This window comes from Diospyros lotus, chromosome 2 (assembly GCF_014633365.1).
Source record: "Diospyros lotus cultivar Yz01 chromosome 2, ASM1463336v1, whole genome shotgun sequence".
NCBI lineage: Eukaryota > Viridiplantae > Streptophyta > Magnoliopsida > Ericales > Ebenaceae > Diospyros > Diospyros lotus.
Window position 1 is genome coordinate 17096100 of NC_068339.1, and position 18387 is coordinate 17114486.

An 18387-nucleotide genomic window follows, 5' to 3' on the forward strand; every position below is an offset into this window, starting at 1 on the left:
GTTGTCACTAATCGCTAAAAAACCATTAGCTCCATTAGCTGTGATGGCTGGTGTTGACTGACAACATTTTTCTATTTTGTTTGAAAATTAAAAACCAAATCTACGGGCAATCCAACAATTAGATTTGGCCCATTTTTTGATATATTAACCCTCTCGACTTTGTGTTTCAAACGGTAGGATTTTATCATGGAAATAGTCAGCTTGCGGTGGCGACGAATCTGGCTTGTTTTGGCTGTTTTTCTTTGATATAAAATATTAATTATTGATTATTTATGCAAATCTTGTTTAATTTGTAGGAAGATATGGAGAGATATTTTAAAAGAAATTCTCTATTTTCAGTTAAAGAAAATTGTGGGGTAAAGAAAATAAGTGTTGAGGTAATTGATATTGAAGAGAATGATGATGCAAAGAAAGCAAGTATTGAAAAAAATTATGAAGTAAAGAAAACAAGTATATACGAAATTCATATTGAAGAAAATGAACAAGTTAACAAAGAAAGTATTGAGCATGGATTACAATATTAATCTTTGAGATCAAATTAGAATAGTCTATTTGTAAAGAAGTCTGTATTAGCCTCAAAATCATACATTTTCACGTAAAAAAATCAAGATGATTCATTCCACAAAATTTAACTATGTTCATATTTTGTTAACATAGTTAAATTTTTTAAACAGAATAATAAAGAGTATTTTAAGAAAATACTTCATGGATAAGTTTTCTAAGATCAAAACGTGTTATTAATTTGTTTTTATAATATAATATAGATATATAGATTATTCAATATTTTATTACTTGTCATCTCAAGCATATCATATGGCTAAACAAAACAAATGAAAATGAAAGTTGGAAAGATTATAGAGAATGTCTAGAAGAACAAGCGTCTTCAATTATTATAATTTATTTATTTTTATTTGCCCACAATAGCAAATTATGCTGAAGCTACAGCAATTGGACTTCTTACAGTATGAATCCCATCACTCCACGTATACCAACCAAATGCATACTTCCCTTTCTTAATATTTTTTGCGTCATGGCGTTTTTTTGCGATTGTAATTAAAAACTTTTTCTTCTCCATCAACTGACTAAAGGATAAGGTTCTTGGTATTATCTTAACTAAATACCCCATTGGTGACTCAACGGTTAGAGAGTAGACACTCTTACTTCTGCCAACATTTGTGACAATCCTCGTGACAGTCATGCTTCCATTGAGATTGGAAATTGAAACTGATGGATAATTGAGATCATTTGGGGAGGGAGGGTTCCTTGGACAGGGATGTGAAGAATCAAAACTGTACCCACTGCTGCAGAGGAAGGCAATGTAGTCATTGTATGTGGCATCATAAACAAGGCCAGGGTCCGCAGCTTTACTTGGTTGAAAATGGCCTGACCCATAATTAAAGGGGTTCGCCTGTTTTCCAGTAGCGTCTGTGATTGGCTTGCCAATGTTGTTCTCCAGTCTCGCTGTCATAAATTGACAATTTAAAGAAAAAGAAAAACTAAGAACATGAAGGATTAAAAGATGTAAAATAATTGTTAAGGTATTTAATTGTTCTTAAATAATGATGCCTATGATGTACAAAAGTATAAATTTAATTTTGATGGAAGCACTTTTAGTTTTAACCTAATTTCTAATTTCTTTAAACATACCTGTGGTCATGATAGCAGATCTCATAGCAGCGCTACTCCAATTAGGGTGTATGGCTTTGAGAAGTGCAGCCACAGCTGAGACATGTGGGCAAGACATGGAAGTTCCTGATATGATGTGGTACTTAGCCACCCGATTATCACCTTCCACACCTGAGAGAGAGGCTACCTCACTCCATGCTGCCAAGATATTTTGTCCCGGGGCAGTAATGTCAGGCTACAAATAGAGGCATTACAAAAATTTCAACCACTATTAGAAGCAATTGGAAGGAGGAGCTAATATAGTTTCTCGTCAACATCAAAATTTTTAATGAAATAATTGTCACATGGTATTAGCTATCCATGGAATCTATAAATATATATATATATATATATTAGTCCATTTTCATAATATGATCATGCAACTGACCTTGAGAATGTTAGGCTGGACGAGACTTGGGCCTAAGGAGGAAAAGGCAGCCATGAATGGCGCGGGCTTGGAATGAAAAACAGTCTTGCCTGGAACAAGTTTTGCCATTGGATTCTTATCCATTCTTGCATAATTAAGAATTCCATGTGAATCATTTTGATATATAACTGTTCCTGGAAGTACGTGAGATCGAACATCTATTACCATTCCTTCCCAAGGGTTTATTTCGATCATAGCTAAACCTCCAGCTCTTTTCACCTCCAAACTTGGTTCAACACCCCCTCCCTTGCAAATCACCACTTTTCCTTTCACTTTTTGAGGTGACAGGGTTCCAGGAAGGCAGTATCTGTGCATGAATGGTTAATATAGTTAATTTCCCATCAAGACACTAACTAGATGACAACAAAAGAAGTAAAAATATTTGAAAGAAAAAAATAAAATGAAGATCGATCATACTAACCCAGTTGAATTATTTGTGGTTTTGCCATGGATTTCTGCATCTCCTGCGAAAATCAATCTGCTCATCTTCTGTTTCGTAAAAGACGTTATTGTTTGTCCCTGCAAATTGCCAAAAGAATAAGCAATACTCATATTCATCAATCAATCTGGTGTCAGGTTTGGTAAACTGAATTAAAGGAAATTCTATGGTATTCAAGGCACCGGTACTCTTTATAATGCGAAGAGTGTACAATGTCTAGACTCTTTTCTTATACAAAATACAGTGCCTTTTAAGTACCATAGATTGTACCTTGATTGTTATGCCGTTTCCAAGCTCAACAGCCGATGGAAAAACTCGGTCGATGCTACTTGCCGCGACAGTGAGGATCCAGGGAGCCACATTAGTGACTGTTGAACGGGTAGGGCCAGAATTTCCGGCACTGCAAACCACCACAATGTTATGCTCCACGGCATCCAGTGCTCCCGCTGCAGTTGCATCTTCATTATATGGGAGGGCACTGCCTCCACCAATGGATATGCTGATCACTTGCACACCATCTGTAATGGCATCGTCCATGGCAGCAAGTCTGTCTTCATCTCGACAGGTGGTGCCTATGGATCCAAACGAGCCTGGGATGTTCCAGCAAACTTTGTATATGGCGAGGCGGGCAAGTGGAGCCCCTCCGGTCGCTACTCCGATGGCAAAACCACCGGGAACTGAAATGTTTGGTAGAATTCGGCCACCAATTGTGGATGCTGTGTGAGTTCCATGTCCATTCTTGTCCCTTGGTGATAAGTAGTTCTCCTGGTGCTTAAATGGACCTTCAGCTGCTTCGAATCCCTTCGAATAGTACCTAGCTCCAATTATCTTCCTGTTAAGAGACAAAAAATTAACAGTTTAGTAGATTAATAAATGCAAGATTGAACTCCTTTAAGCTTATTTTACAGTACCTCCCAAGCTGGTCTCACGCTAAATAATCCTTCTAAAAGGTGAAGTCTTCTAATCTTTCTTTTTAATGAATCAATGTATGAACACAAGCTAATTAATTATGTTATTCTGTATAATTAAGTAATATTTTTAATGGACAACGTACCTTTGTATTAACTATAATAATTATGAAAAAGTGAAAACTTTTACATATACTAAACGTGGAGATGGACCACATTATATGATATATGAAGAAAAAAATTAAATACGGGAATCTTACTGATTACATTAGATGTGTTAAAATCAACACCGCTTACACATTTTCCTCTCCATGACTTTGGAATGGGTTCCATCCCCATGTCATTGAAACTCTGAGATTCAGGCCATATGCCTACGGGGTACAAAACGAAACAGTGACTGTACTGCTCATCAATTAGATTAAAAGCATAAAGTAACAAATAGTTATAGCACTGCTCATCAATTAGATAAACACCTTGTTATTTGGTTCGAAATCTGAACTGATCACATGGGTCTAATGTAACTGAAGCATTTTGATTTAAATTTTGGACGTAGAAATATTATTAATATGAAAGGACAGGTAAGAAGGAAAGAAGTCCCAGTTCCAGGACGCAATGATGAGGGAACCCACTGTTGGACAGAATGTTACACATCCAATAAGGGGAAAGTCCAAATCGCACTCTGGCCAGCCATTTTCCTGGTATTTGGACGTTTAATTTACCACCTTTGCAAGTTATGCATGAGAGTCTAAAATTTGCTAAGTTTCCCTTGAGGTCAATAATTTAGTATATTTAATTTTTTTATAAATTTATTTTTATTAAGAATCACCTTCAATATTAAATTTAATTAAAAAATTAAATTTATATAAAAAAAATAACCATAATGTCTCAATTAAACTAATTAAACAGTTACATACAATTTTATTGTTACTAATCAATTAAAAATAAGCATACCAAATTTATCCTTAAAGTGACAAACATGAGGCCAATTGATGATTTGAGTGGGAAAAATAAAGAAAAAAGTGGAGAAATATAAACACTAACAAAAGAATAAAATTTCAACTCTTAAAATTAGAAGCAAAAATATAGTATTTAAAAATTGAATCAAAAATTGGCCTTACCAAGAAAAAACAAAAAACTCAAAGAATTGTATGTGATGAAAATTCAACAAAAACCGTAATAATTGAGTAAAAAAATAAAATTCAATAAAAATTCAATTCTTTAGATATATATTATTTTGATTTTATAATTTAAAAATAAATTGAACACTAATTTATCTTTGTGATTCAATGGTGAATTAGATTTCGATGAGATTATGGATTGATTGACTTTTACATTTATTTGGAGGTAAGTTAGGATTTTATTTGGGTTAAGGACTAATTAGGGTTAGTGGTTACATGTTTTTAATTTTTTTCTCTCTATTTTTCCCCTTAAATGATAAGTTTAATTTTTAATTAATTTGTAATAATAGAATTTTGTGTATTTAAGATGAATTAAGATACTGTAGTCATTTTCTTTTTTATTTTTTTTGCTTGTCAAAAGGGGTTATTGATTAAAAATAAAATTATAAGAGGTTAAGTAGTCTAAATTATAAACTTTAAGAAAAGTTAGTCAACTTTAACTCATATGACAAGGGATTTCTACATTTAAGTCACCAGTAAGTAAGCAGTAGTTGGTTATAGTAATTCATAATTTTAAAAATGTTATTGTTGCATTAATTCATTGTTTTTATAAAATAATTTGCTAAGGATGTTGTTTTATAACAACAAAGAGTCAACATCTTCAGTACATCTGCACCATTAGACAATTGTGTTTTCTCTTTTTCTTATCAAGGATAAGATTAAGATATCGAGATATTAATGGGCCTAACTGAATAGTATCTTCACTTATGAGATAGACATAATATGATTTGACAACTTTATTGTATGTTCACAAATATAAGCATACACAAGTGCCATCCAAATGTTTCAGTAATATTTCAATCGGATTATACCACCATTGTTATGATTGTATGTTAACGCTGAAAGTATGCATTAATAATTAACTCATACCAGTGTCCAAGACACCAACAATGATGTCTTTCCCATAACCGGCTTTAGCCCAAAGTTCTTGGAGAGAGTGGGTGGAGTGGCCTCCCCCCGCCAGTAAGCTTACAAAACCCCACGATCTTGTAGTCTGAACCGATCTTGAGCGTCCAGGAAATACAGAAACCACTTCCTCCATTTCTGCCAGACACCCATTCAAAACAATTAACTCTCTTTCTCTGTTTCTTTAATACAAATATTCAACGCAACCTTACCATTTTAGAGTATATATATAATGCGATAACCTGATAACTTGGCCGCTTCATCAGACGTGAGCAATGCAGAGAAGCCATTGATTACTTTCTTGTAGCTGTAAATAAGAGACGCTTTGGCTTCATCTTCGGTAGCCTTTACAGAGAGCAGATACGAGTGGTGAGCGTCTTCAATTTCTTGCGTAGTTTTCAGCCCACTGTGGCGTCCGAGGTAGACGATATAAGCCTGTGAACAATGAATTAATTTCTTGGAAGTTTGATTGATTGAAATAAACTGTACATGTTGAGGTAGCTAGGAGATCATAGGGAAAGTGTTAATTAATTAATTAAAGCGAGAGGGAGATATTAAACCTGGCGTTCTCCCGCTGCGTATGAGGCTGTGAGGTGAAGTAGCAGAATCAGAGAACATAAACTGTGATGATAATTCTTCATTTTTCTTGGGCTAGGGTTGGCTGGTTACATTAACATTCCTCTGCCATTTATAGGACGTTATATATGTAATGCTATTTTTTTTTAATTAGCTAAAAAAAGTGCATTTTCTTTAGCTAGGTGTGCATATTTTTTTTTTACAAAATTATTTCGACAGACAAGTTTGTCTTTTTGGAAACTGTTGATCTGATGTTAAAGTCACTTTAAATATATAGTCCTAAGATGGCATCGAATCGAATTTATCCATGTGGGGGCACGGCGTGTTGGAAGGATCATCATAATGAAAGCTGTAGGTAGGCTTGAACACCCACATGATTTTCGTGAAAGGGTACAGAATGATGGAGGGAGGGTTTATCAACGTATCCACGTGTTCTTTATTTTTTTGGATTACGCACTGTCACTTACGTCTTTGACTGAACCCACCCTGAACGTATCCCCATTTTTTTATTAGCACGTTCAAAGAAAGGTTACGTGATCATATTTCATTAAGTTTTGAGTTTTGAATTTTAAATTTATTTTAAATTTTATATTTTAAATATCTATCTTGAGTTTTTTAAAAACATATTTTTTATCAATTTGAAAAATTATTTCTTAAAATAAAAAATTAGAAAACATGTTTATTTTAAAATTTTAAAAAATTATTTTATGATATTTTATTCAACGAATTTAATTATTAAATAATAAAAATTAATTATTTTTAAAAAAAAATTACTATTAAAATAAAATAATAAATTTAATTAATAAATTACCGACATACATGTTAACAATAATTTATATTAAATTATACACTTAATAATATGCTATATATTATCTTATATTTTAATTATACGGATATCTTATATTTTATATAAATATACTATATTTTTTAAATTTTAAGTAAATATATAATTATATTTTTGAAATTTAATAATATTCTTTTTCTCTTCTTTTCCTTTTTTCTCTTTTCTTCTTCTCCAGCGCTCTGCATCTTCTCTGTCACTAACAACCACCGTCGACTAGAGATTCACACATCAGAGCCAACCATTTGAAACTCCAAGTTAAAGGGGATAACATACACAAAAATAGGCCAAATTTAGTGGTTATATTTTTATAAATCTAATTTTTAATTTTCAACCATAAATGAAAAATGCACTGTTAGTCGCTACTAACCATCGTAGTCGGTGATTTCCAGCAATCAGAGACAACCACTTGACACCTAAGGATTCATAGACTAACATAGCCAAAAACCAGCAAAATTCAATTACCAAATTTCCTTAAATCTAAATTTAAACGTTCAACCAAATTCAACATCCGCTTATATACTCACTGCTGGTCCCCACTAGCCATGGTGGTCGATGATTTGCAGCGATCAAAGGCAACCACCCGACACCAAATGGCCTATCAACTAACATACCTAAAAACTAACAAAAGAGGAGATAAGAGAGGAAAGATGACACAAAACTTAGTAAGAGAATGATCAGGGGGACCGAAGGTGGTTCACATTGCCGATGGCAGGAGCTATCTACGTTGGTGGTGGTAGGCGTGATTGACGACTGTGATGATGGTAGTGGTGGTAATTGACAATCGAAGGAAGAGAAGAGAGAATAAATAAGAGAGACGAGATGTTGAGTGTGTGGGATTGCGAGGAGGTTGTGTGTTTTGGATGAAAATATTTAAAATAATAATATTATTTAAATTTCTTTTTTATAAAATTTATTCTTATTTTTGAATTTTGAAAATAATAAAATAAATGCCTATTTAATATTTTAAAAAATTAAAAACTCAAAATAAATTGTAAAGGATGAGAAAAACGCAGACTTAGAGATTGGGTGGAGATCATTTAGGTTTTTTTTTTAATCAAAGTACATCATTTACGTTTATTATCCCCGTTTTCTATTTGGTCGTTCCCAATTATGCATATCCTTTTCCCGCTCCACTATGGCCCTTTTCTCGGTGCACCCCAATAACGGCAATCTGGGTCCCTTAGCTGTCGGATGCGGCTGACCTCATCCACACCCCTATTTATTATTGTTTTCAAAATGATAATAATTTGAAATTAGGGGTTGGATAATTTTTAAAGAATATTCTATAAATAAATATTTAATAAATATTAATAGTATAATATAATTAAAAATAATTAGTCATATTTTATAAACAAATTAAAAATTACAGTCATAATTTTTTTATATTTTTTTCAAAATATGTTATTCTAATTAATTTTTTTACTAAATTTTTAATTAGTTATTTTTGCCTAATTTTTAGCAAACTAATTGTTTATCCACCTAATTATTTATCCATCTCATTTTTCAACTAATATTTTAAATCAAAGAAACTATTTTTCCAATAAATGTTTTTTTCACTTAATATTTCAATTAATTTTCTTATCTTCTTTTTTTTCACTATTTTTCCAATAAATGTTTTTTATTTTTAAGTCATGTTGTTGTTGTTGTTTTTATTTTAAACTTTTTTTTTCTATTTTCATCATGTATTTTTAATTTAAGTTAATGGAAATGTTATTGCTTTTTATTATATTATTGAATTTTTACATTAAAAATATTTTCTTTCTATTAAGTAATTATTAAAATAAAAAAATTCATATACATAAATAAAAATAATTCATTTTATATTAACATAGTATTTATAAGATATATTAAATATTTTAAAATATATTCAATATTATACTCATTTTATAGATTTTAATAAAATATTTCTATCAGTATATATTTTTTGTAATAATTTAATTTATATTTCTAATTATTAATCAAATATACAAATATAATCAAAATGATAAATGATACAAAGGGAATAAATTGTTTTGAAGTTATATAAAGAGGGGTAAGATTGGAAATAAAATAAAAATAAAAAATTGGTGTTGATGAATAGTGTAACACCAAATTTGGTGTTACACTATTCACTCAACACCAAATTTAGTGATTGAAACTTGTGCCCAACACCATTTTGGTGTATTCATTGGAGATGATTCTACGCCAAAATGCAATTGGCGCTGCATTTGGCGCATTCCTTGGAGATGCCCTAAGGTACCCAGAGCCCTAGCTAGGGGTCGACGGCCGGCCTGAATTGATAAATTCGTTATTATATTTTTAAATTTATTAATAATTAGAAGGGAAAACTTCAAAGGCCAACCATAAATTAGCAAAGAGCGCTCATCTAGATTGACTTGTAACTCCGATTCCTGCGCAGTCCCGCGAACGAGTCCACTTCGTCTTCGCTTAACGGCTTTCGATGATCCACAACTTTTGGTTTAGGTAGAAAGCTAGCTAGCTAATGAATCGCTCCTCAATCATCATGACTGATTAGATCTTTAGGATTAGACAAATTCTATTCAAAACCCACAATATTACTCTCAACATCCCACAAAAAAGTAATAAAGGGTTTTTTAATGAGAATAGTTGGGGGATATTAAATGTGGGCTTTGAAGAGAAATAATATAGGCTGCCGATAGAATTTCTTTTAGGATTATGCTGGACAACTTCAATAAAATTATCATATTAACCCTTATAAAAGACAACTTCACCCTCACCTCTCACTCTCTCTTTCACTTTTCACTTTTTTTCTCAAAACTACCATCTCTCAAACCCAGTTTATCTCTCCCTCACTTTCTCTCAAACTCACCCCTCGTGGGTTACAGTGTCCGACCCCGCCCTTGCTCTCACCATCGTCGCCGTCACCTCCTCCACCACTACTCGCACCGCTGTTGCTCAAGAACGACGCCATCTTCTCCCCCATCAACACCTCGAGCATTGCCCCCTGTCGCCCCCCTGCTCACATAGCCATCTCCCCTGCCAACACTGCAAACACTGCTCGCCATCACTGTCACCCTTACCACCAGTCACTGACCACCATCATCCCCCCTTTCACTCTCACCTTTCTCTCTTTCACTCTCACCTTTCAGAAACCAACCACTACCATTCACTCTTCTTCTCTCTCTCTCTCCCTTTCACTCTCACCTTTCAGAAACCCATCACCACCATTCACTCTCACTCTCTCTCTCACCTCTCGGATGCCCAAGCCTTTTTTATTGTCGACGTATTCTCTCTCTTTCTCTCGTTCTTGTTTTCACCCGTGGCTAGCTAGACCTCCATTGCGTAGTGCGTGATCGGACCTCCATCGTTGTATTTGCCGTTCACCACCGTCGTCGCCGTCGTTGAAGCTGCCTCCATCCCCCCCCCTCTCTGGGTCTTTTTTATGTATAAATATATAATATATTTATTGAAATTATATTTTTATATAACTTTAGGTTCAATATACATATTTTCTAAATTAAAATATAGACTAAACAACTATACAAATAAATAATATACTTTAGGATAAAATATATTTTTATGTTTTTATTTATTTTTTATCTATTTATATTACTTGCATGAACCTGAAATATGATATATATTACGGTTTTGTTTAATTTTAAATATAATTTTTTGACTTTTGACAAAATTAAAAGTATTTTATTACTAATATGTTTATGTTATTATTTATTTTGTATAATATGTTTTTAGTTTATAATTATATTTTGTATAATTTTTAACTTTAAATACAATTGAGCTGCCTTTAGAAGTAGAATTGCTCTACCTCACTCAGTCTTTGCTCAAGCTGTAGAAAGAATATGGACCATTCAAAAGATATTTAGATAAGGGCATATCTAGATGTCAACAATATTAGCCAATATAACAAATAGAAGACTGTTTATTCATGGAATTCACCAACTTCTTAGGATTGAAATGCAACTTGAAGATAAAAACTTTAACCTCCATAAGACCTTGTAATTAAAGTGGTTTGAACTGTGAGAAGTACTATTTGGAACAAAATAGAGCAGCAATATACAGCAAGCCACATGTGGGGGGAAAAAATGTGCTAACTCACATGAAGTAATTCCAATAAAGTGGCAGTTGTTCAACATTCTAGACACACGTTCAGAAGCTAAATAATATGATATTATGGTTTTATTATTTTCTTATTATTTATTTTTATGTTATTATTTATTTTGTATAATATGTTTTTAGTTTATAATTATAATTAAAAAAACATATTTGTGTATATTTATATATATAAATTTTTTGTGTAATATATATATATTTAATTTGTGTATATTTATATTTAGATAGCAGTACACGACAGCGAATGGTGGAGGCGGACGACGAAGAGAGAGAAGGAGATGGTGGTGTCGGCCGTGGCAAACAATGAACAACGACATGAGAGTAGCGACGGGCAAAAATAGAAGACTCAAAGAAAGAGAGAGAGAAAAGGAGGCATTGAGCATCAAGCATAGACCATCGTCCACCGACGTAGGCGAGCTCACTAGCAATCGATTTCCTTTGTCTTTGAGCTCACTGGTGACGTAGGCGGCGATAGTCAGAAGTGGAGTAGATGAACACCGACACCCGACGTTGTTGTTGGTGGAGGTCTAACGATGGCAAGAACAAACACTGAATGGTTGAAAGTGGGGGGGGGGGGGGGGCGAGGCTATCTATGGCCGGTGGGGGGCGGCGATGGACGGTGCTAGCGGTGGTGGGGGTAAGAGGGGCCGACGACGAATGGTGGTCGCGATGATGGTGGGTTTGAGAGAGAAAGTATGGGAGAGATAGTGAAAGAATGAGAGAGAGAAAGAAAGAGTGAAAATGAGCGGGAATGGTGGGAGTGAGATAGGTGAAAGTGAAAAAGAGAGTGAGAGTGGGAGAGAGTTAGAGGGATACAAAGAAAGTACGAGTGGGCTTTCAAAAAATTGAAATTCTCTTGCTATCTTGGTGTGAAAATATTGCAAGAACACTAAAAGAAAAATCGTATTTAGCGACGGAATTATTCCGTCACTAATTAGTGACGGATAGCGACAGAATTTTCGTCGCTAATTTTTTTAATATTTTTTTAATTTAGCGACGAAATACCCGTCACTAAATTTAGCGATGGAATTTGCGACGGAAATTTCGTCATTAAATTTTAATTTTTTTATTTAAATTTATTTTATTTTTTAACGACGAGAGTAACCCTGTCGGTAAAATTTTTTTATTTGTTAGCGACGGGATGACTCCGTCACTAAATTTTAACTTTTTTATTTAATTTTTTTTTATTTTTTAGCGACGGGTGTAACCCCATCGCTAAATTTTAATTTTTTATTTATTTTTTAATTTTTAGTGACGGGGTTGACCTTGTCGCAAAATTTTATTTTTTTTATTTTATTTTATTTTATTTTTTAGTAACAGGGTTGACCCCGTCACTAAATTTTAATTTTTTATTTTTTATTTATTTTTTTATTTTGTTATTTTTTAGTGACGAGGTTGACCTCGTCGCTAAATTTTAATTTTTTATTTTTTAATTTTTAGCAACAGGTTGATCCCGTCACTAAATTTTAATTTTTTATTTATTTTTTAGCGACAGGTCACTCCTGTAGCTAAAAAATAAAAAAAATTAAATAAAAAAATTAAAATTTATCGACGTGTCAACCCTGTCACAAAAAATTAAAAAAATTAAAAAAATTAAATAAAAAATTAAAATTTAGCAACGGGTCACTCCCATTGCTAAAAAATTTAAAAAATTAAATAAAAAATAAAAATTTAGCGACGGGTCAACCCCGTGACTAAAAAATAAAAAATAATTAAATAAAAAATTTAATTTTAGCGACCCATCGCTAAAAAACAAATAAAAATAAAAATAAAGAAATAAAATTTAGCGACGAGGTAATAAAAAAATTAAATAAAGAATTAAAATTTATCGATGAGTCAACCCATCACTAAAAAATAAAAATAATTAAATAAATAATTAAAAATTTTACATTTAAACATATCACAATAATTTTTACTAACATTAATATTAGTAAAAATTAAACTAATAATTTTTTAAATATATTAAAATTAAAATCAAAATTAAAACATAATTTTTCACTGTTAATATAATAATTAATAAAATTTTATTTAAATTAATAACGAAATAAAATTAAAATTAATATTCATTTCCCTTTACTAACATTAAATATTAAAATTAATATCATTAAATAAGTTTGAGAAATTTTGGTGTATAAATATAATTCTGAAATATTTGAGAGAGAATAGTATAAATATATTTTATATACATCAATAAACAAGAAGATTTTCAGATCGGCTGACTCGCGCATGAAACTTGGTCATGAGAGGTTGGGGGTTCGAATCTTATTGAGAGCATGAGATAATTGCTAAGAGTATTATTCCAGCGCTGCCACGTGGTGAGTAGAGGAGAGTGGCCATGTGGCTCGCATGAAAGGTGGCTAGGGCCCAACGCGCATTAAATTTGGCGACAGAATTAGCGACGGGGTCAATCTCCCATCACTAAAAAATAAAAATAAAAAAATTAATTAATTAGCTAAAAAATTAAAAATAAATAAATAAAAAATTTTAATTTAGCGACGGGTCAATCCCATCGCTAAAAAATAAAAAAATTAAAAAAAAATTAAAATTTTGCGACGGAGTCAACCCCGTCACTAATTCCGTCGTTGATTAGCGACAAGTACAACCCCCATCGCTGATCCTGTCGCTAAAATACTCCCGTTGCTAAATTTCAGTGACGCCCTTTTTAGTGACGGAAAGGTGCCCGTCACTAAATCCGTCGCTAAATTTTTTAGTGACAAATTTTTATGTTTTAGCGACGGAATTTTTCATCGCTAAAACGTTGATTTTTTGTAGTGGAACTTGGAGTTATCCAAGTGTTTGTGCAACTTTTTGTACGTTTAGTGTAATATCTCAAGAGTCTAGAGAAGACTAGTATATATTGATCATAAGTAAGAAAGGAAACAATACCAATTAAATACCTTTTGGAATGAATATAAATAAAAAAAACTCATGGATTAAATGTGTTTGAGCTAGGAAAGCTCAAGGATGGGTAACCGTTAGAAAGTTCGAATAGATTCATCAAGGTAAGTTGTTCGGATCATTCCTATCACTCAATACAAAATATTGCATTTAGCATTATTTAGATCTTTATCCTTTTTGACATCGAAGCTCCAATTCCAAGTTGATCCATTGGGGAAACGCAACCACATCATGATATATCATGACATATGTTATAATTGTGAATCGAAATTTAATTTTGATTTTGATTGATATTTTAAATTTAATTAAATTTTAAACTTAATTGTGATTAAAATACATAATTCAAAATATATTTTTTTCAAGACTTATTAAACTTTATCTTTTTTATGGTTCATTTTTTAATTAGAATATGAATTTATTTAATTTAGTTTTTATATACAAATATAAATGAATAATAGATTTATAAATAAATTCTTAATATTCCAAAATTAGTTACAGTTATCATGTGAGCGGCATCTTCGAAGCATATTTTAAAGCTGTGGTTGGGATTGAACACCCAAATGATTTTTATTGCAAGGGTATAGAATGGTGGAGGGAGGGTTTATCAACAGAGGTTTCGATATTTAATCCTATATATTAATGCAATTTCATGTGTGGGATAATTTAATTTATTAATTTATTATCAATTTTACATTTTAACTTAAGAGACACCTATTTAAGATATAATTTTTTGTAAAAGAATTTTTATAAGAAAAGTCAACACTCTTTCTTTTTTTTCTTTTTGACATTCCAATCACAATCAAATTTAAAATCTTAATCACAATCAAATTAAGATTCTCAATTTCAGATGAATTTAAATTTTGGATCACAATTTTCAACTTGACAAAAAATTCAAATATGAAATTATTCATAATTCTTTATTCCAACAAAATCATGAAGAATTAATATTCCTGATGAATACCAACTAAATCTGCACAATACTCAAACTTTGCAATAGACAGAGACTTGGTTAACATATCTGCAATATTATCATGAATGCTAATTTTTCTCACAGTAATTTCACCACAAGCAATAATATCTTGAATAAAATGATATCTCACGTCAATGTACTTCGTTTTCTCATCAAACATATGGTCTTTAGTAAGGAAAATAACACTTTGACTATTATAATAAGATAATAAAATAAGTGATTGAAATTTGAATTAGATTCAAATTCTTACTCATTTGATTTTTAAAGAGATATGCCTATACATATCTATATCTATGTGATACCTATAAATAGGCATAGAATCTAATGAAAAATAGGACAATCAAAATATGTTTCTAGTCGCTCATATATTGTCTCTAGCATCACCTTTTAAGCCTTGGACAAACAAGGAGTGGATGTATAAGAGAGCTTTTATAATTTTTTTCCACGGAGATTTTTAGACAAATTAGTTTCGATTATTCCATTACGATTCAAGTATTTTACATATCACTTGCAATTTTATTAAAAAAAGTTCTATAGTGGTATCAGAGCTTTGTTTATTTGTCTGCACCTTTGTGGTTGACCATTCAAATTCACGAATTTTTGTAACTTGTGATATTTTTACGCAAAAATTATTATTTCTGGTCTCTATTTCAGCCATGGCTGAGATAGTTGTTAGTGGCCGTGTTTGTCACAACTGCTGGGCTCGCTGCTCGTGGGCTATTTTCACCATGGCTAAGACGCTGTTATAGGCGACCATGTTTGTCACGGCTAGTGGCTGAGGCCATCCCTTGCGGCCGTGTACATTGCAACCAGTGGGAGGTTAATGGACGACTCTTCGTGGGGTCGTGGCTCGCCATCGTGAATGCTCAATGGTCATGGCTGTGGTCATGGGTCGCCATGATTGCCTTCACCTTGACGATTCACCGCGGTCGTGGCCGTGGCTGATGTCTGCCATGGCCAACGGTCCGCATCTCTCCTTGGACGCTGGCTCACCGTGGTTGTCTTTCGTCGCTCATGGTGTTGCCATCTTCTCCCCTCATTCTTCTTGTTTCTGATCGGCAGCCTCTGTAGTGTCATCGGTTTCTGTGGCTATAGAATTTAGAAGGACGCTGGTGGCTTGGTGAGGAAGATAGAGTAGCTATTGGCAAATGGAAAAGATGATGGGGCAGCTAGCGATGGAGAAAGAAGGCGGCAGCGCAAGAATGCCTAGAAAACCTTAATTGATCTATTGGGAAAGAAGACCCACTAAGTGCTAGGTTGACCCACTAAGTTAGATCCAAATCACTTTGGCTCGATCCATTAGAAGATCCATAAGCAGATCTGGAGCAGGAGATCTAGCCAATGGATTTGTTCCAATTGGGTTGGGCTTTGGGTTGGACTTGGGCCATTTGTTTTATTAACAAATTGGACCTGTTTTTAATTAAAATTATTTGGGCCTCATTTTATATTGGGCCATATTAAGAGTTTTATTTAATTATTTGGATTATGCTTTTAGGCCATGAATTAATTAGTTTAATTTTGAATTTAAAATTATAAATTAAATAATAAGTTCATTTTTAGATTAAAAAAAATTCCAAAATTATTTTTTAGAATATCTAATTCTGGAATACTAATTTTTGTAATTATGAATATTGTTTTCATGACATTTATTATGTGTTTTAATTATGTCATGATAATTATTTGGATTATATTTTTAGGCCATAAATTAATAAGTTTAATTTTGAGCCTAAAATTCTAAATATATGTGATATGGCATATTTTGTTCAATAGAAATTAACCTAATTAATTATCTGTTGTCTTCAAATATTTAATTTTATTTGCTTGTTGATAATTAATTTCAATTTAATACCGATCTTAGACCTTGTATGGGTCCTAAGGTATTGTTGGATTTTGTTGCTCAATTCCACATAAGCAATTGAGTCATAGCATTTTAGTTGTGCATCATGGGTGATGACTTTGAAGTCTGGCGATCTGTTGATCTTGAAGTGCATAGCTAAATGTTTGATTTATTTATTTGCTTTGAACATGTGCATTAAATGTCTTTTATTGTCCTCGATTAAGTGATCAATGGCCACCAGTTCAGTTGTTGGAAGCATGACCAGGATAGAAAAGTTGAACGAATCCAACTACTCCACATGGGAGAAGCAGATACAATATCTGCTATAGATAGAGAAAGTATGGGACGTTTTGAAGACTTCACAACCTGTGTTGCAAGGGGAAAATGTTTCATTGGAAACACAGCAGGCCTATGATAAATGGTTTGAGAGGGACCGTTATGCTCACCTTGCGATGCTAGTAGCATGCAGGTTAACCTCATGGGCCAGTTTGAGCCTTGCCAAACTACCATGGAAATGTGGCAAAAGCTGAAGATCACTTTTGGTCAAACATCTACAACAAAGCTTCATGTTTTACAGTTAAAATTTCAATAGTATGTTAAAGACCCGAGGCACAGCATGGCTGAGCATCTAAGAGTGATGGGTTTACTCATCAGATATCTTCAGAGTACAAAAGTAGCACTTACTGATGAGCAGCAACTTTTCGGGGGTGATTAGATCATTGCTTAACCCTGAGTAGTCTCAGATGAAACTCCTTATGACACAACGAAAATATTAAAAAAATTTATGATATTTTGCATCACTTGGAGCTTGAGGCAGAGCATATCAAAGTGAAACGTGCGGTTTGTAGCCAAGGTCGACACGTGTGAAGGCTTCGGGCCCAAACGCAAAAGACAAGGATCGAGGGCGTATCAAGCCCTACACCTAAGATTGGCAAGGCAAAGAAAAGGGCACGGGGAAAGAAAGACTAATCCAAACTGAAATGCTACAATTCTAAAAAGAAAGGTTACTTTGCTCAGGATTGCGTAGAGCCAAATAAGGTACATTCCTTTTCTTATTCCCCTTTTATTCATGTTTGCTCGAATGCATTAGTTGCATACTCACGTCTTGAGTGGATTGTGGATACAGGAGCAACACGCCATATAAGTGTTGAGAAAGAAGGGTTTGTGGATTATCATTGGGTGCCAGTGGGGACTCAGTACGTCATATTTAAGAATGGCACACAAAAAAAATTCTTGAAATTGGTTTGTTCTAGCTTAAGATGAAGAATGTTAAGAGTTTACTCCTGAAAGACATTATGTATGCTCCTACAGTCCGTTGTAATCTATTATTTGTAGCATGTTTATTAGGATAAGGTTATTCTTTTCTTTTTCATGATATTGGTGTAAATATCTATTTTGATGATACATTCTTTGGTAATGATTTCTTAGTGGATGGTTTTTTCAAACTTAATTTGGATCATGTTTATAACAACTATTCTATTACTTTAGTTTATTCTACTTTTTATATCATAAATGTTGACTGTGATTTATAGCACAAAAGACTTGGCTATGTGGGCCAAGAAATGATGGCAAGGCTGGTGCAAGAAGCTTTATTGGGATTTCTTAGTAAAGTGAGACTCACTATGTATGAGCCTTGCTTCGCCGATAAGG

At 32.9% G+C, this 18387-nt stretch overlaps 1 protein-coding gene across 1 annotated transcript; it reads right to left on the minus strand.

Annotated features, from left to right (window-relative positions):
* Positions 1-928: 928 nt before the first annotated feature.
* Positions 929-6180, minus strand: LOC127795354 (subtilisin-like protease SBT5.6). Its single transcript, XM_052326972.1, has 9 exons — positions 6084-6180; positions 5766-5958; positions 5488-5661; positions 3708-3810; positions 2802-3372; positions 2514-2611; positions 2054-2399; positions 1648-1861; positions 929-1461 (listed from the first exon to the last, which is right to left on the minus strand). The coding sequence occupies exons 1-9, from the start codon at positions 6162-6164 to the stop codon at positions 929-931; spliced, it is 2313 nt and encodes a 770-aa protein (XP_052182932.1). The 5' UTR covers positions 6165-6180.
* Positions 6181-18387: the final 12207 nt, after the last annotated feature.